The following is a 20,338-nucleotide window of genomic DNA, read 5'->3' on the forward strand; positions in this document are numbered from 1 at the left end:
GGAAGGTGGTCACACCTCCCTGTGACAGGATGCCTATTGTGCTGCCTTCCTCTGCTCGAGCTTGGCTCAGCAGCAGGTGGGCAGAAATGTGTCTCTGGTCGACAGCATCCATTTTTTATGTCTGGGTCGAGAAGGCTGGCACCGGATAGACCAGTGACCCCTCGAAGCTCGCTTCAGAAGGGTGGAATCATACCTCCCACACCGATTACCAGTGTGGAGGTATGATTCCAAGGTGTTTGATACCAAACACAGTATGTTTCTATGCAGCTGTTATCTTTGAGATAGCATTTACCTCTAGGTTATAATGCACCTCTACCTATATGTCTGGCTGAGTCACAGATAACACGGGAGAATGGTCTCCGAAGGCTACAGAGAGGCTCTTCTTATGCAGGGGCACCCTTTCACTTAAAACCCAGCACCCTGCCTTCAGGATTGATAAGGCCTGCTATAGGGGTGACTTATAAGTTTTAAGTGTGGTGACCAATAGATATAGTGAACCTATATCTAAAGTAAGTGGTTCAAGCACCAGCGTATACAGGTTGCAGTAGCAGACCTGTAGTTCCATTTTGCATGGCCTCTCATGGGTGGCATAATACATGCTTCAGCCCATGGGAGGCCTCTGTGGTACCTATGCCCTGGGTACACAGGTACCATATACTAGGGAATTATAAGGGTACCCTAGCATCCAATCTGGAGTGTACCAAAGGACATACATGACAATTTAAAGAAGAAAGCAGATAGACTGGGGTCCTGATTAGCAGGATCCCAGTCAGACTAGTCAAAAACAGTGCAACATCAATCAAAAAGTGGGGTTAATCATAAGAAGCAGATCCTACCCCCCCCCCCCCACCCCCCATCGAAAGGAGATGAGACTAACCTTGACTAGTTGAGTCTTCATTTTCTAAGTGGAAATATCTGGAGAGTCCAGCTGCATTGGCATGGTTACTCCCAGGTCTCTGTTCCACTGTACAGTCCATCCCCTGTAGGGAAATGGACCTCCTCAAAAGTTTGGGGTTTTCACCCTTCGTCTGTTTTAGCCATAAGATGGGCTTATGGTCTGTCTAAACAATGAAGTGAGTGCCAAACAAGTATGGCCTCAGCTTCTTCAGAGCCCAAACCACAGTAAAGGCTTCCCTCTCGATAGCTGACCATCGTTTCTCTCTGGGGGCCAGCCTTCTGCTTATGAAAGCTACTTGCTGATCCTGACCCTCTTCTTTCAATTGTGATAACACCGCCCCTACCCACAATTCAGATGCATCTGTTTGAACAATGAATTGTTTGGAATAATCAGGTCTTTGCAGAATGGGAGCAGTGCACATGGCCTGCCTCAGGTCATCAAATGCCTTTTGACAGCTAACTGTCCACTAAACTTTCTTAGGCATGTTCTTGGAAGTCAAGTCATTCAAAGGGGTCACTATGGAGCCATAACCTTCGACAAACCTCTTGTAGTACCCAATCAGGCCCAAGAAAGCTCTGACCTGAGTCTGGCTAGTTGGAGCAACCCAGTCTGTGATGGTCTGGATTTTGCTCTGCATTGGTTGAACCTGACCTCCACTCACAAGGTGGCCCAGGTACACAACCTTACTCTGCCCTATCTGGCATTTAGTGGCCTTGATTTTGAGGCCTTATTTTTGCGGGCCTCCAGAACATTTCTTATGTGGACAAGGTGATCCTTCCAGGTGGAACTAAAGACAGCAATATCATCAAGATAAGCTGCACTATAGTCTTCCAGGCCTGTGAGAACTTTATTCACCAACCTTTGCAATGAGTCAGGTGCATTTTTCAAGCCAAAGGGCATCACAATAAATTGAAAATGCCCACAAGTGGTTAAAAATGCTATCTTGGGTTTGGCATCCTCAGCTAGTCTGATTTGCCAATATCCAGCAGTGAGGTCAAATGTGCTCAAGAACTTGGCTGATGCCAAAGTATCAATGAGCTCATCTTCCCTAGGAATAGGGTGAGCATCAGTCCTGGTGACTGCATTGAGCCCCCTGTAGTCCACACAAAATCTAATTTTTCTTTTACCACCCTGGGTATGAGGTTTGGGTACCAGGACCACTGGACTAGCCCAAGGGCTATCTAAGGGTTTAATGACTCCCAATTCCAGCATCATTTGGACCTCAGTCCTGATGCAGTCCCTGACATGGTCAGGTTGCCTGTAAATCTTATTTTTAACAGGCAGACTTTCACCTGTGTCCACATCATGGGTACACCAAGTGGTCTGACTAGGAGTCAGGGAAAACATATGTCTGTACTGATTGGGGACCTTCCTGCAATCAGTCTGTTGTTGCTCAGTGATGCTGCCTGCCAGGGCCACACCATCAACTGAGCCAATCGTCCAGGTTCTGTGAGAGGAGGTCAGGGAGTGGGTCACTCTCTACCACCTCCTGTCCCTCATCAGTAGCCGTGAGCAAGCCCATGTCTGCCCTGTCAACATATGGCTTGAGCCTGTTCACACGGAGCACCCTGTGGGGGCTCCTGGGAGTTCCAAGGTCCATCAGGTAGGTGACCTCTCCCTTCTGCTCAAGAATGGTATGGGATCCACTCCACTTGTCTTGGAGAGCTGGTGGGGCCGCAGGCTCCAACACCCGTACCTTCTATCCTGGCTTATACAGTACAGCCTTTTGGTCATGCCAACCTTTCTGTAATTCTTGGCTAGCCTCAAGATTTTTACTTACCTCCTTCATATACTCAGCCATCCTGGAGCAGAGACCAAGTACATAGTCCACTATGTATTGCTTAGGTGGTTTGAGAGGTAACTCCCATCCCCCCTTCACTAAACACAAGGAACCCCTAACTGGCTGTCCAAACAGAAGTTCAAAAGGTATGTAGCCAACCCCCTTCTGTGGGACCTCTCTGTAGGCAAAGAGAAAGCAGTGCAACAGGACATCCCATTTTTGCCTAATCTTTTCTGGGAAGCCCATGATCATGCTCTTCAGGGTTTTGTTTACCCTTTCAACTAACCCATTGCATTGTATAGTGGGTAATAGGGTGTGGTAATTTTTTAATTTACTCCACACTCCTTCCACATAGCAGTAATGTAGCTTGACATGAAGTTTGTACCTCTGTCAGTTAAAACCTCCTTAGGGAAACCCACTCTGGAAAAAAGTCCCAGGAGGGCCCTGGCCACCACAGGAGCTGTGGTGGTTCTAAGGGGTGTTGCCTCGGGATACCTAGTGGTATCCCGAGGTATCACCCGGTACACCACTAGTATATAACTGTGCCCGGGTGCAGTTGGAGGGTTTATGGGACCAATTATGTAAATCCGAATCCTTTCAAAGGGAACCCACACTACATGTAGTGGTATAAGGTTGGCCTTTGTGGTACCACCTGACTTACCACTGGCTTGACAGGTGGTACAGGAGCGACAAAACTCTGTTGTGTCCTCTGACATGTGAGGCCAGTGAAAGTGAGGGACAAGCCTGTCCCAAGTCTTACTTTGGCCTAGGTGTCCTGCCAAAGGGATATCCTGTTCCAGTGTCAGTAGGAAGCCCCTAAACTTCAGAGGTATGACCAACCTCCTGGTGGCACCAGGCTTGTGGTCTCTACCCTCTGAGTAAAGGAGACCTTCATCCCAGTAGTTCCTGTGGTACCAACTGGCACTTCCAGCAGCCTCAGCAGCAGCTTGCTGTCTGAGGGGTTCAAGAAAGGGGCAGCTGTGCTGCTCCTGACTCAGATCTGCACTGGAAGGGCCCCCTGCCCCCAAGAACTCAACCTGATCAGGTTCAAGTTCCTCTGAGACCGTCCCTCTAGACACTGCCTTACCCCTACTGCTCCTTCTCTTGGGAGGCACCTGGTCCATTTTTGCAGGATCAAGGGCCTGTTCAGTTGAAACAGTTTGGCCTGTGACCTAGTCACAGCAAACGCATCTGCAGAGATGCCCAACATTGCTGCATGTGTCCTGAGTTCCACTTCAGCCCAGGCTGAAGTTTCCAAATCATTTCCCAACAAGCATTCCACAGGGAGGTCTGAGCTAACCACAACCTTCTTATGGCCAGTTACCCCTCCCCAGCTGAAATTAACAACTGCCAAGGAATGGTCTGTCCTGACATTGTTAGCATTGGTCACTTGGTACATCTCACCAAGTATGATCTGATCTGATCTGTGCGAGATCCTTAACTTACCCAACCCTAAATTCAGTAGAACTTACTTATTCTAATCTTTAAGTATTATATGTGCCATTATACTTTATTGGTTTTCAGTTAATCAATCCAGAGAGATTTATCTGGTAAAACAATGCAGGCTTGAATCCCAACCGCTGCAATCCAATCTGAGAAGTTGGCCTGATATATGATGTCCACTAATTAAAGGGGGCACCTTGCTCCAGTCCAAATGACCCTTACGATGTATGCGGTCAAAGATAACCTTTAGAAAGCTATCCTAGTGGTAGCTGTGGAGAGCAGCCTTAAGGCTTAATCTTGAAGGAATGTAAAGCAGCTTGTTTTACCAGAATATCACCTCCTGAATTAATCAAATGAAAGGAGAACCACACAGTAGTTATATCAAAATATGTATTTATTAATATAACACTCTCTACTATACTTTAACCGAGGATAGACCACAAAGCACCCAATACGAGATCAATAGAACAGTTGTAAGAAGCACAATACACAGTGGGCTCCAGGGGAAGACCAAACCATATACTAAAATAGTGGTATAACAACCATGACTCTGGTCATGACAAGGTCTGGAGCACGTAGAATCGTTGGGACCCCAAGGAACCACCTAGGTGCAGTGTGCTAACAGACTGCGGGCTCCGTACAATTCTATGGGGAAGTCGCGGTTGCAATTTTACATTTTAAGGACCCTTCTAGGAGGACTTCGAGGAAACCCTTCAGAACATAAGAGGTTGGAGAGTCACCCCACCCGTGGATACCGTAGTACCAGAGTCACCTATTCCAGATGAGCCGGGTGCATAGTGTTGAAGTGGCGTCTGAAACCGCCGTCAGTCTCTATGGAAGGCTTCGAAGGTGTGAAGAAGGGATGCTTGACTCTGCAGCCACGAGGACCAGGAGATATCGACGACGACCAGGAGCCAGATGCGAGCTGTCCCACGAAGGATGTCAAGTGTCTTGGGGGTTCGGTGTCCGGCTGGAACACCAACAAGCCTTGGCAAAAGCAACCCAAGTGAAGGTCAAGCAGGTACCGGTGTGGACCAACAAGGTTCAGGGGACTCACCAAGCAATGGGGAGTCAGAGCACGTCTGGAGCAACCAGGAAAGCCCAACAGAAATCAAGATGACCCTCAGGACGACCCACAGGCCGAATGACCAGGAATCTTAAGGGGACCTCAAGCAAGATTACATAGTACCAGGCCACGGAGCACTCGGTACGAAGAGGCCGGAGTTCTTTGGTGGAAATACTGCCAAGGGTAATGACTACACAGAGTCCAATGTACCAGCTCGGGAATTGCCAACAAGCATATGCAATTACATATAGACGCGGTGCACAGGGGTTCGGGTTATGCAGTCCCCACGAGGGATACTGACCACAAACTTCCTGAGATGGTAGATCAACCTCCGGGACCTTCGTAACCCACCTCCTGTGTTGCTGGAGTCTTCCAAGTTCGCAGGAGCTCAGGAGAAGCATACCGGTCAGTTGCGTCGAGGTGCCTGCGAATGCAGGGGAGTGACTACTTCACCCCAAGGGAGATTCTTCAGTTGTCCTTAGTGCACCACAGGTCCTGCACGGAGTCTGTATGGAGCAAGGGCACAGAACGTTTGACCTTTGGGGTATGCAAATCATTCAAGTTGTCCTTTTTTTTATTTTTTATTTATTTTTTTAACTTTATTTATATATTTTGGTCTGTACAACATGTACAAGTGCTGCATAGTATGATCTCTGAAAGAGAGATGAGCGGAAAATCACAATCCTGCAGTTTGCTAGCAATAACCAAGGAGGGCCATAACAGTAGGGACCATGTGCCAGCAATCGCGGGCGGCCACAAAAAATCCCCAGCGGGGGGCAACTCAGCAAGAATGTCAAATAGTACCTAAGCGTGTTTGAACGAGTGTGATAGTACAGCAACTCCCACCCGGCCTGGGCATGACAGATGCCAAATCACGGAGTAATATCCCTAGTGCTGCCAACAGTAACTGTATTGTGAAGCCTGAACAAACATCCAAAGGGACGGTAGACTACGATGTGGGATGTGACAACAGATAATTCTTTAGAGGATCCCAGATATCCACTGGTCTGGAGGCGGTGGGCAAAAGCTCCGAGTATGTAAGTAGCGTTTCCTGACAATGTACCATAGCTCGTATCCAGTCTTTGAATTTGGGGGCCCTGCCCCTCCCCCATCTGCATGCTACCAGCCTCTTTGCAATTAGAAAGGCAGCTGTAGTACGGTAGGGCCTCCGAACGGTCTTCGTGTACCCCAAGAGCGCCTGTGTTGGGGATGGCGTCAATGGGATGGCTATCGTCTCCGAGAGACCATCATATACTTGTTGCCAATAGTGAGCAAGCTCCGGGCATCCCCAGGCGAGGTCCAAAAAATCCGCCGCCGGAGCACGGCAGCGCCAACAGAGGTCATCACCTCGGAGACCAATTCTGTACATTTGGGCTGGGGTACAGTAGAGTCTATGTAGGAACTTATAATGTATCACCCTGAACCTACTACTGGAGGAGATTTGTTCAGTCTGTAAGCAACAGAAACGCCAGAGTTCATCTTCAATGGGTGTACCCGGCTCCACCTCCCACCTGGTTCGTGCCTTACAAGGTTCCTGACCTAGTGAGGTGCGTAGTGAATGATACAGTTTAGAGACCGCATGTGCAGGAGTGTCTGCCTTGAGCAACTGATGTAGTGGATCCAAAGTACGTGGTTCGTCAGGGAACCCCTCCGTCAATGCCCGAATCCCACTACGCAGCCGAATGTACAGAAATGTGTCCATGGGAGTGGGTGACAGGTCAGCGAACATGTGTGCCTGCGAACGAAAGCTTCCGTCCCGATAAAGATCCCCCCAAGTTTTAATGTTAAGTTTGGCCATAAAGTTTTTAAACAATTGTTCCTGCAGAAGGGGTAGTAGAGGGTGATACGCTAAGGGAAGCAGTGGAGAATATACCAAAGTCGTTAGGGCTTTTTTTGCAATATGTCGCCACGCTAGGACGGAGCAGGAGACAGTGGTTTGATATGCCGCACGTGTCTCGGGCACACTAAAGAGTGCCCCTTCCAGCGGAATGGGATCCGCCAACCAATGTTTCACCGCTATCTGAGGCATGAAAGGAGTGGGACGGATCCAAAAATGAACATAGTGGGCCTGAGCGCTGTAATAGTAAAGTTCAAACTCCGGTAATCCCAAACCCACCTGGGCGAATAGACGAGTCAGAATGTCCCAGCTCAGACGTGGTTGCCTCCCCCCCCCCCCCCCCCCCCCACCCCCAAACCAGTCGAATCAGCTCAGAGCGCAAGAGTTTGAAAAAGGACTTGCCCGGATAATATGGGATATTTAAAAAAAGGTAGAGGAGCTTCGGAAGGACCACCATCTTAATAAGGGACGCCCGGCCTGCCAGTGAGAGGGGCAGCGTAATCCATCTTGTTACGCAGGTTTGAATATGGTCGAATGCGCGGCCATAATTCAGGCGCATTAATTCTTCACGATCACGGGAGAGCATTACACCCAAATATCTCACCTCATCTGCGCACCAGCGCAGAGGGTAATCCAGGGGGAAGGGTTTAGCAGCGGCAGTAAGCGGAAAAATAGTGGATTTTCCCCAGTTGATGTGAATACCAGACATGCCAGCAAAGCGGATGAATTCCCTCAGGATAGGGTTAAGGTTAACTGAGGGATCGCGAATGTAAAGTGTAATGTCATCCGCGTACAGGGAGATAAGGACTTCCCGTTGGAGGCAGCGCAGAGCTTTGTCTCGGTGGTGTTGCCGGAGCCTGGCTGCCAATGGTTCCATCGCTATGGCAAATAGCAACGGAGACAGGGGGCACCCCTGGCGTGTGCCTCTCGATATCCCAAAGGCCTCCGATATCTGACCATTGACCCCAACTCTAGCTACCGGGTGATGATAGAGAAGCTCAATCCACCTCGTGAAGCCTATTGGCATCCCCATGTTTCGTAGGATGCAAAGAAGGTAGTCCCATTCCAAAGAATCGAAGGCTTTAGTTGCGTCTAGAAAAACTGCCACCATTGGTAAGTCCGGGTCTACATTTTGCAATATTGAAAAAAGGGTACGAAGGTTGTGGGAGGTCGCCCTACCGGGAATGAATCCCGCTTGATCTGACAACACCAGTCCCTCCAGCAACAACTGCAACCGATTGGCCAACACCTTTGTCAGTATCTTAGCATCGCAGTTGATTAGTGAGAGGGGGCGATAGGAGTCGCAATATTGAGGCGACTTCCCAGGCTTCAGTAGGGAAGTGATGAGAGCCTCCTGCATCGACGGAGGGAGCGTCCCGGACTCATGCGCCTCCAGGAAGACCTCCCGAAGCACCGGTGCCAGTATGTCTATATAGGCCTTATAAAAATCCATGGGCAGACCATCAAACCCAGGGGCTTTGCCGGGCGCCATCTGACTAATTGCATCCCTAATTTCATCCAGGCCAATGGGCTCCGCCAGGAATTCCCTTTGATAGTCCGGAAGCCATCCCAAGGTGAGCTCCCCAAGGTAGTCGTCCATGTCCAGTGCTCCCACTCTTGGTGGTGTATAGTGTGGAATAGTGTGCAGTAAAAGCAGCCAAGATCGAGTGTGTCTCTCGCAGGAGTACCCCTCCGTCTCCTTCCATTTCCAAAACGAAATTCGAGCGGCGAGGGGGTCGCACAATTCCCGCCAGGAACTTCCCGGGGCGTTCTCCCTCCCCGTATGCCCTAGCCCTAAAGTATTTACCCCGGAAGTTAACCTCCCGTTCAGCAGTGGATTTATAATCAGACAGTGCTGCCCGGTACTGGGCCTGTACATCCTAGTTGGTAGCATAGTCTGGCCAGGTTTCCAGTGTGTGCAATGTACCTGACAGTGTGTGTAATGTGTTGCGCAACGCACGCAGCACGCCAGAACTCTTAGCGATACACATACCTCGCACCGTTACCTTCAATGCCTCCCACAGAGTAGCCACCCGCTTCACCGAGCCCTTATTATGTATAAGAAAGTCTTCAATGTCTTGATTCAATTCGTTACGAAAGAGGTCGTCGAGTAGGATGTTGGGTTGCATCCGCCATGAAGGCGGTTTCCCCAGTGTGTCCGGTAAGCGGAGCTTGGCCATCACCGGGGAGTGATCAGAAAACGTGCGACCCACATGTAATGCCGCAGCCAGGGAGGGGGCCAGCCCCCGCGATATTAAAATGTAGTCCAGTCTAGCCCATGAGGCATGTGCTGTATTCCAATGCGTGCCCTCTGTCAGAGCGGGGTGTAGGTGTCGCCATGCATCTACGACATCCTGAGTGTCACATATGTCCCGCAGATATCTGTGTGTGTTCGTGTAATGTTGTGCAGATGGGTTGGACCTATCCAAGACTGGGTTAAGCACTGCGTTAAAATCTCCTCCCCATATTAGGTGTGTCGATCCTATGTCCCTGATCTTGTTCCAGAGGGCAATGAAGCTGCTCGGGTCATCGCAATTAGGGCCATAGGAACAGGCCAGGGTGATTGTTTCAACGCCAATTCGTCCCCAAGTGATGCAATATCGTCCCTCCCGGTCAGTGGCATCTCCCAAAGGGGTATAGGGAACATTCCTTTTTATCAAGATAGCAGTACCTCTCGCATATGACGAGTATGGCGCAAAGACCGAGTGGGCTGCCCATCTGGAGGCAAAGTTGCCTCTGCGCTGAGGGTCCATGTGGGTCTCCTGCAAGAACACTATGTGCACACCCAGTCTATCCAGCGAACCCACAATCTGTCTGCGCTTCCTTGGGTCACCCAGCCCCCGAACATTCCAAGTAATAGCGGAGAGCAGTCCCCCTGCGTTAATATCCAGGTTTCCGGCCTGACTCATATCCCCAGACAAAAGAACAATTGGTCAAGACGTGCCCTGTCTGATACATTCTCTGGTGACACCGTGTCCCTACAGGAATCAAAAGGTATTTCAGCACTATGCATTTTGACATTCTCAACAATAAATTCAAGCAAAACAGAAACAACCCCGTGAGAACCTCCCCACCCACCCACTACGACATCCCAAACATGTCGGGCATCTCCCCCGCCCCAGACAAACCCACAATACCAAATCATCACCCTGCTGGGGAATACCCAATTGGGGTACACATGGGGTCCAGACCCGCCATCCAACTCCCCCGATATTACACCCGCTACTCGCTGGGGTCAGTATCCAGTGGTAGGTGCAGGAAGGGGATGGAAGTGCCTGGGCGAGATTACGATAATCAACATCAAGGAAACCCTGAAAGCAATAGAACCCATCCAATGATAGGCCTTCAAACTGAAACCAGTGCGTGAAGCAGTAAATGGTATGGACATTACGGCATATCGCAAGGTGAAACCTAGAACAGGCTAAACATGAAGAGCCTAATAAGGAGCAGGAAAATTAACAATGAAGCCCCCCCATCAGTCCAGAGCAGAGGTAGGTGAGTGGGAACCGGCTCTCCCCGAAGGGGACCGAGCAGCCTCATGAGGTCGTTTGTTGTCCTTTAGAAAGTGTTCCACCTCGGATGGGTCTTGGAATATGTGCTGCTTACCATGGTGGACCACTCGCAGCCTGGCCGGGTACAGCATAGAGTATTGAATGCCATTTTGAAGTATCCATTTCTTAACTGACACAAATTTACGGCGCGCATCTTGCACCGTCTGCGTGAAGTCAGGAAAGAAGGAGAGCGTGGTGTTCTCAAAGTGGACCGGTTGCTTCTCCCGGGCAAGGCGCAGCAGGGTATCTCGGTCTCTATAATTCAGGAAGCGGATGATGACCGGTCTAGGAGGGGCTCCGGGTATGGGGCGAGGTCCCAGGGTGCGATGAGCCCGCTCCACCACCAGTTGTGGAGAGAAGGCATCCGCGCCAAAAAGGTCAGAAAGGAGCTTTTCAATGAAGAGTTCCATTTTGCCCACGGTGGTGGATTCCGCAAGACCTATAAGGCGCACGTTGTTGCGGCGCGACCGCGCCTCTAAATCCTCGTTCTTGTCAGAGATCACCTTCAATAGCCTCTCCATTTGGGATACTTTGGTTGTAGTGACCGTCGCCCCATCCTCCAGCCCAGAGATTCTCTGTTCAGATTCCTTCGCTCTTTCCTCCTGTAGGTCAAGACGATGCACCACAGAGTCAAGGCGCTGAGACATGCCATCGATCTTAGAGTCAATGGAGGCGAGACTAGTTTGCATATTAAGCAGGAGCGCCTTCCAATCCACCTCCTCCGCCTCCCCTCCATCAGATTCGTGATCCCCCGGCGGCGGAGCGCGGGCTTTTTTTTTCTGGGTCTCAAAGGGGAGCCTGGATTGTTTGGCATCTGTCTTCCCCATTGTGGCAAGGTAGACGAGACCGACTTTGGTGTAGGAAAAACCAGTATGTATCACCCCTGCGGCCCAAAGTCCCCGCCGGGTCTGCAAGCGCCGCAACGCGAGGTAAGGGACTAGTCCAGTGCCGCCGCCCACTCCTCACGGACGCCGCTCCACGTTATTAATGAGTCGGAGGGCCTAGGCAAGCGGAGGGGAGTGACTCCAGGATAGTTGTAGCATCAATGGCCTCCACGCAGGTGAGAGCGCTCCTCCCGGTGAAATAGAGGCGAGAACCCCGCGCCGCGTTCAGTCGCGACCACCGCAGCGCCCAAACACTTGACCAGGCGCGATCCAGCGACCACGTTCAGTTCAGCACAGAGGGGGGAGCATCCCGCGCGGGTAACGTAGTGTAGTGTCAGCGCGGGGGCCCCCCCGGCCACCTCTCAGGATGTCCCAGGTGCGAGCCAGCAACTTTCCTCCCGCAGGCCACGAGGTCGTCCCCTCCCGGTAGAGCACAGGTAGATCAGCCGGTTTGCGTCCCAAGAGTGGGCACCTCACCAGCACGATGCAGAGGGGGAGCGGGACCCAGCGACAATAGGGAGGCACCACCTCCCGTCTCCCCAGAAGTCGTGCACAGTAAAGAAGAGTGCGGAGGCCCCTTGCTCAACCCTCGTGGGTCTCGGTGGCCGTTTAGTGTCCCCGCCGCTACCAGGAGCCGCCAGTGTTACTCACGCCCTCCTCCACCTCACCGTCAGTTAGGGAGAGTCACAGCAGCCTCGCCATGCCAGGGTGGACGAGCTCCCGCTCCCAGTCCGCGCCGCCACCGTCCTTGATCCGTGGCCTGTTGAGATCGCGGCGAGTCCCCGGAGTCGCGTGTACACACACGCCGGCCGTGTCGCACCAGACGGGTCGCAGCTTAGCTCGCGGTAGGAAACCGCGCCTCCACCTCCCGAGCCACAGGGCAGATCGACCCAGAAGTTGCAGCAAATGTGCCCCGGCCTTAGCTGGACAGGAGACTGCGATCAGCTTTACGTTTCCATAGATGCGGATGGGCTGTAGGAGCAATGAGTCGCCCGGCTGGCGAGAGCCTCACAGGTATGCGGCCATGTTGGTCTGGCGCCCTCTAGCGCCCCCCATCATTCAAGTTGTCCTTTCTGGATGACTACTCTCCAATCCACCGATTCTTACTTTGGTTTTGGTAAATCATGCTGTAAACCTCTCCATGAAGGGCCTGATGCTGCTTGCCATGGATGCAGCCAGAATAGTGCCCAGAAGCGGTTGTTATTCCTTCTATTTCCTGATTCCCCAAGAAGGATAGTGGCTTATGGCTGAGTCAGTACCTCAGAGTTTTGAACTTTTTCCTCCTGAAGGAGAAATTCAGTATGAAGGCACATCTGCAAGTTCTGCTGCCCTTGGACCACAAGAACTGGCTGTTGTCCCTGGACCAGGGACATGTAATTTCATGTACTGATGCTGCAACCCCACAGGAAATGTGTGTTTTGTGGCGGGATCCACTCACATTCAATTCACTCTCTTGCATTTGGTTTTACATCTACCCCTTAGGTTTGTACAAACCATTTTTGCAGTTTATGAGTGCATGTGTTCCAGTACCTCCACGACTGACTGTTTGCTCACTTCAGTTAATCTTGGACCACCTGCAGAGCATAATAAAAAAACTTTTATTCAACCAGGGATTTTCCGTCGAGCCCTCATCCCACCCTTTGTCACACTAAGGCTGCTTTTGATCGACTCCTTCTTGAATGCGCTCACATTGAAGGCCTTTCTGCCCCTACCGCTAGGCAACAGGGCAAGGTTTTTCATCTGAACCTCCATAATCTACCCCGTCATGCCTGGAACCAGCTGTGAGGCTTTGACCTTACTTTGAAATGGTCTGGCTTCCAACAGGTCTATATATCGATTCATCTCCTAGCATGAGGAGAAGCATGGAGACCCATTACAAGCAACATTTTCAGGTGTCCTATTGTTTGTTTTTTCTTTGGCCCAGCATGTGCATGGTTAAAGGTTATTTATTGACCCTTTCGGTCTTTCTTTGTCTTGTGTTCGCATCTGCAGGGAGCTTGGCCTGTCATTTCAGGCTCGACTGTTCCCAATAAATCAAGATTAAGACTGATGTGCATGTGACTGATATCTGTCTAGAGCAGCATAATGAATGAAAAATGATCGTATAGAATGCTGTCTGAGCGATCTCCATTGCTCGAGATAAATTCAAGCAGTTCTTCATTTGGTTGTTTGTTGCCAAAGAGGCCTTTCTTAGTCTGCCAGATTGACCTGTTGTGATGCATTTCCTCAAAAGACTTTCTCATATTTCCCCGGTTCCTTTATCATGCCACATTGGGACAGAGTCTGGTATTGACCTTTCTGATATAGGCGCCTCTTGAATTGCTGCACCCTGCGGCTTCTTACTGACGACTTTGTTCCTCATTGCAGTCATGTTTTATTAACGAGCTTCAGGCTTTGTCGATTCATCTTCTTTTCAAAGTGTGTCTGAGAAACCGATTCTTAAAACACCTGCATCATTTCTTCCGCTAGCGGGATCACCATTCCATTTGTGGCAGCCCATTATGCTTCTTATGGTCTTCTCTCCCTCACATCTGTCCATTGTGTAAGAGAGATTACACTGGCTGGACTTACGGCATGCCCTTAGTTATATTACACCACATTGATTAACTGTTTTTTTTTCAGTGTAAAGAAGGAAAAGACCACCAGAAACATAGTGTGTTCTTCCTTGAGCAAAAAAGGGCTCCTGAAGTCCTTGAAGAGCATTCCACTACGGGGAAGCTTGCGAATATGGCTGTAGCACTAGATATTTTTTTCCTGTTCGGACCTGCAGGACTTGAGGTGTAAGTCCATTCCTCAGAGCCACTGCTATTTGGTTAAGACTTATTTGGTACTAATTTAAAACCTGAGGGTAGGCCTATCCTTCAGAAGAATAGGTTACTTACCTTTGGTATGCTATTTCTGGTGGGTACATTAGCTGTTTGATCCCTCACCCCCTGCCTAAATCCCTGTTCTATGCAGTGGACTTCTGAGTTTCATAAGGTTTTAAGTTAGATTTACTTACTGCCATTGATCACAACAATCTTGCCAGTCACATTTCCATTTCTGAGGGTGCAGGAATAAAACTGATGCCTGCTCAGTTTCCTGTTGCTCTGTCTGATGCGGGACAAAATTGCTGTTAAGGCTGCTGGGGCAGTCTACTAACTTACCAGCTATTGCAACTTTTTCTAGATCCAGTCTGCTGCCACTATGCATTCAAAAGGTGAGCAATCTGTCAAAGAGGATTACCAAAGATAAGTAATGTTAGAGTCCAATAGTTGTGAGGAAAATACATCTGGCCTAATCTACATCAGTGCCTTGTTGCTGTGTCTGATTTTAATATTACTTTGCGATTTTAACACAGGCAAAATGGATTTGGTCAGTGGCCTAGATTGTCAAATCTCAGGTGGTGTTTTATGCCCTGCCTGTGGTCGAAAAGAATGCTTGTGCTTGGATAGATGTCATCAGTTTAAAATCGAAAGCCTTTGAGTTTAATTAACCCTTGCCAGGTTAATGCCTACCAGCGTAGTATTTATTGCGACAGACACTGAATTCCCACGTGCTACTGCTTGTTTCAGTAGAGTTTATATGTGTTAAATTCAGAATGCATGCACCCAACCTCACAGATACATTTTGGTGTTGATTTGACTGTCAAGAATGTTTCATTAATTCTGGTTGTTTTTTTATTTCCTCTGTAGTGGTTAAGGACTTTCAGGAGTATGAGGAACCGGAGGAAGCATCTCCAGGATCACCTCGAAGAGGACCTTCTGGATCTGGTCAGGAAGATGAAAATATAATATTACCTCTTGGTGACAATATTCTGACTCACAACTTGGGCGTTCCTGTATTAGTAGTTTGCACAAAGGTAAAAAGAGACTTTCATATCTTAGTTCATAAAACTGATGTTTGCCTTCCACGCACTCTGTTTGAGCAGAGCCAATATTTGCTTCAGCATACTTAGATATTTTACTGTAATGTTGTGAAACGTATTCCAATAGTATAATGTTGCTTTGTGCAGTGTCTCTTAACAAGCTTGGAGGTGTCCTCTTTTGTTGACTAATTAGTTATGAATATGATAAACATCCATTCCTGACCTGTTTATTTGCATGGCTATTCAGTCTTATTTTTTTATGTGTGGTTTTACTAGTGTTATTTTGTCTTTCAGCTACTGGTTAGGAAATGTTAATTTTATTCAGTGCCGTATCCCCACTTGTAGTTGTAGTAATTCAAATACCTCCTTTCTAAGCTATTTAATATTTTACAGGCTTTTCATCACGAGAATATAAGCGGCAGTCATGTTTCAGTGCACCCATCTTGTCTGCATACATTTTCTCTGTTTTGTGCCATAATCTACAACCCACTGTTCTCATATGAAAATCAAATCAGTTGTTAAGTGCGACTACTCACCCGTAAGGGTCTCAAGGTGCTGGGGGGAGGGGTTCACAGGTTCCAGTCCATCAAGGAGGGGGTCTGTCGAAGAGCCAGGTTTTGAGGTTTCTTGAGAAGATGGGGAGCGATTTTATCTGTCTGAGGTGGAGTGGAAGGTCGTGCCAGGCTCTGGCCGCGCGGCATCCCTCATCCCTGTATCAGATCTGGTGGCTCAGGGGACTAATGATTCCACTCTGGAAGCCTGTGTTTGACCTCATGGCCCCGGGTTCAGATCTTCTTGGGTAACAATAAACACCTATGTTCGAGGCATATGAGCTGCAGATTACACACTTTTGCATAGATCGCCATCTGGTGTTGGGCCCGGATGTTTGCAGTTTGTTTTTCCTCTTGGAAAGTCTTTGGAAGTCACGAGATCGGTGACTCCTCCCTTGGTTCGTATTGCGCATGGGCTTCGGCTCCATCCTCAGATTGTTTTTTTCCGCCATCGGGCTCGGATGTAATACTTCACGCTCCGGTTCCGAACATTCCAGTTCGACGATCGAAGCGGAATCCTCGCACTCCGCTGTATTGTTTAGATACTGATCTCCTCAATCACCTTCTTCTGCTACGCACCTTCGATTCCAGTCATCGACGGCGGCCTTCGGGCCTATCCAGGCTCCGGTCCCGGCTGATGGAAAGAACTCCATTCAAGAAGTGCCCTCGATGTGGGTCCAAATTCCCCCACACCGATCTTCATGAGGTGTGCAACCTCTGCCTTTCCCCTGAACACGAAGCTCAAGACTGTCCCGCCTGCAAGTCTTTTAGATCTAAAAAGACTAATCGAGATCGAAGGGCCAGACGAAAAATGGCGCACTCCTCGACCTCCGTTCCAGTCGACGACATCTGGGACGACGTCGAAGCTCCGGGACACCAGCACACCGAAGAGGACCTCGTCAGTGCTTCCGAAGCCAACGACTCGGATGTGGAGGACATCACCCCGGCGCAGAGGGTCGTGAGTAAAATACCCCCTCCCACACCCACGCCGACACCCAAAAAGGCTTCGGTCACGCCTTCGGGCCTAGGCAAGACCAAAGACACTGCTTCGACCACCCCACCTTCGGGCCCGGTGACGAAGCCAACTAAGCCTTCCGGCGGCTCGGGCTCGAGCCAGCCTGCCAGCGGTGCCGAAAAACACCCTTCGGCACCGAAGAAAAGATCGGCCTCTACCTCGACACCGAGCCCCACACCAAAACCCTCGGTGTCCAAACCCAGCCACTCGGTGCCGACCAAACATCATAAGGCCCTCGTCACCGACACTCCCGCACCGAAGCCTGTTTCGGCACCGAACAAAAAATCGGAGGTTCCCAAAAAGCACGGCACAGACAAGCCTAAGAGGCCGTCGGCCCCGAAAACGTCGGCGCCGACCGAACAACCAGTGTCGCAAGCACTTTTTACACCGGATCCTTTGCAAAAGACACTTGCCAAGGATCCAAAAACTGGACATTTGGCACTGTCTTCTAAAAAGAGACATTTGGACAAACCAGCTCCACCTCCACCTCCAAAGAGGAAGGACTGTGCTACCTCCCCTTCCCCACCTCCTCCACCCTCTCCACCTCCACCTTCTCCACCCCTGCCTCATCGCTCTCCGACCCCGTCTCCAGACCATGATGATCAGGGGGACCCATACTATGACCCAGCAGATGTGCCACAAGACCACACCCCTACGGGATCCCCAGACCCCTGGGATGATTACAATAACCCAGACATTCCAGATGTCCCACAAGATTACCTCTATCCATCCAGGCCATCTCCACCAGAAGACTCACTAGGTTTTCACCACCTACTTCAGAGGGCGACACATTATCACGGGGTAGAGCTACACACTGACCCAGTAGAGGAAGATTTCCTCCTAGACACCTTTGATACTGCGCATAGGTCTACTGCTATACTACCTATGCTCAAAGGGGTAATAAAACATGCGCCAGAGGTTTTTAAAGACCCAGTCAGGGCTAGGGTCCTAAACCCACGCATAGAAAAAAAGTATAAAGCTGCCCCTACAGATCCTGCCTACATCAAAGGGCCAGCGCCACTGGATTCCCTAGTGGTATCCACCGCAAGAAAGAGATCAAATTCCCAGGCGTCAGGCGAAGCACCACCACCTGACAAAGAATCAAAGCTCCTGGACGCATCAGGAAAACGCACTGCGTCACAGGCAGCTAATATATGGCGTATCGCCAACACTCAAGCGCTATTGGCCAGATACGACAGAGCGCATTATGATGAACTAGAAACCATCATGCACCATCTCCCAGAAAAATATAAAAATAGGGCCAATGAATTAATCCAAGAGGGTAAGACCATAACTAATACCTCTATACGCTGTGCCTTAGACGCAGCAGACACAGCCTCCAGGGCCATTAACACCAGTGTCCTACTCCGTCGACACGCTTGGCCGAGAGTTTCAGGCTTTAAACCAGAGGTACAAGCCTCCATATTAAACCATCCGTTCGATCAGGAACATTTATTCGGTCCAAAGATAGATGAGGCCCTCGAGAAGATGAAAAAAGACCGATACGGCGAAATCTATGGGAGCCCTACAGTCACACCCTCCTAGGCTCTCCTTTCGCCGCTCTTCCTTTCGGGGCACAGGCAGAGGCTACTCCTCAGACAGTGCGTCCACGTCCTACAAATCCCCTCCTCAGTCCACCTTCACAAAAGGTTATCAAAGAGGCGGCTATAGAGGAAATAACAATAAAGGCAGAGGCAAAACAAATACCGCCCGCTCTGCCACACCGCCTACCCAATGACTTTCCCCTGCTCCCCCAGACCATCCCACTCCGGTCGGGGGCAAACTACAAAATTTCCTTCACGTCTGGGAGTCCATCACATCAGACAAGTGGGTGACCCAAATTATTCGTTCAGGGTACTGCCTAGAATTGACATCTACCCCTCCAACATTCCACCCAGGCAACGCCCAATGTCACAAGAACATTCCACATTACTAAAACAGGAGGTAATCTCCCTCCTACAAAAACACGCAATAGAACAGGTCCCCCACGATCAGCAAAATGTAGGGGTCTACTCCCTATATTTTCTGATACCAAAAAGAGACGAGACTCTACGACCTATCTTAGATCTCCGGCCTCTAAACACTTACATACATTCGGACCATTTTCACATGGTAACACTTCAGCAGGTACTTCCGCTCCTCTCCCAGAACGACTTTCTCACCACACTGGACTTGAAAGACGCGTACTTTCACATTCCGGTACACCATGCCCACAGAAAGTACCTCGGATTCGTAGTGGACGGGCAACACTACCAGTTCAAGGTGCTCCCATTCGGGGTCACAACAGCACCACGGGTATTTACCAAGTGCCTAGCGGTAGTGGCGGCACATCTCAGAAGACAGCACATTCACGTCTTCCTATATCTGGACGACTGGCTCATAAAAGCCGCATCCTACAACCAATGTGCACACCACACCGCCACTACAATCCAGCTACTTCACCAGCTAGGCTTCACTGTGAACCACCAAAAGTCCCAGCTAACACCATCCCACATAAAGCAGTACCTCGGTGCCACCATAGACACCTCAAAAGCCATTGCCTACCCCAATCCAGCAAGGATCGCAAGCATTCAGGCTTTGCGTCAAAAATTCATACTTCAACACTCCCTCCCAGCAAGAGTGTTTATGCAACTGATAGGGATGATGGCCTCTTGCATTTTCATAGTACCTCATGCAAGACTCCAGATGCGTCCACTCCAAGAGTGCTTAGCGCGCCAATGGAACCAGGCCCAGGGGCAACTGACAGATCTGGTGTTGGTAGACGGTCTCACCCATCGCTCTCTGCAGTGGTGGAACACCACAAATCTTTCCAGAGGTTGACCATTCCTGGACCCGGTTCCACAAATAATCCTGACAACAGACGCATCGCTCTCCGGCTGGGGAGCTCATCTACTACACCTCACAGTGCAGGGCACATGGACCCCGCTACAAAAGTTACTCCACATCAATCATCTGGAGCTACTGGCAATCTTTCTAGCCCTAAAAGCCTTTCACACACAGATTTTAGGCAAAGCAGTCCTTATCTGCACAGACAACATGTCTGCTATGTACTACATCCAGAAACAAGGCGGCACACACTCTCCACAGCTCTCTCAACTAGCACAGAGCATATGGAGATGGGCAATCCCACACAAAATCTTTCTCCTGGCCCAGCACGTCCCAGGAGTCCAAAACACCATGGCAGATCTGCTCAGCAGACAGACACAACAGATCCACGAGTGGGAACTTCACCCGCAGGTTCTTCACCCGTTCTTTCAGATGTGGGGGTATCCACAGATAGACCTATTCGCCACCCACGAAAACAAGAAATGCCCAAGCTTCGCCGCCAGATACCCACACCCATTGTCCAAAGTCAATGCGATATGGATGAACTGGTCAGGCAAATTTGCATACGCCTTTCCACATCTCCCACTAATTCCATTAGTGGTGCGAAAGCTACAACAGCACTCCCTCACACTCATTCTAG

At 49.9% G+C, this 20,338-nt stretch overlaps 1 protein-coding gene across 2 annotated transcripts in view; it reads left to right on the forward strand.

Moving 5' to 3' along the window:
* The window catches only part of DYNC1LI2 (dynein cytoplasmic 1 light intermediate chain 2), a 225,951-nt gene that overhangs the window by 88,958 nt on the left and 116,655 nt on the right, over positions 1-20,338 (forward strand). For both annotated transcript variants that reach the window (XM_085638555.1, XM_085638556.1), the window contains exon 5: positions 15,134-15,300. In XM_085638555.1, coding sequence (XP_085494681.1) covers positions 15,134-15,300 — 167 coding nt within the window. The remainder of the gene's footprint in view (positions 1-15,133; positions 15,301-20,338) is intronic.

The sequence above is a fragment of the Triturus cristatus genome, chromosome 12 (genome assembly GCF_964204655.1).
Source record: "Triturus cristatus chromosome 12, aTriCri1.1, whole genome shotgun sequence".
In the NCBI taxonomy this organism is placed as follows: Eukaryota; Metazoa; Chordata; class Amphibia; order Caudata; family Salamandridae; genus Triturus; species Triturus cristatus.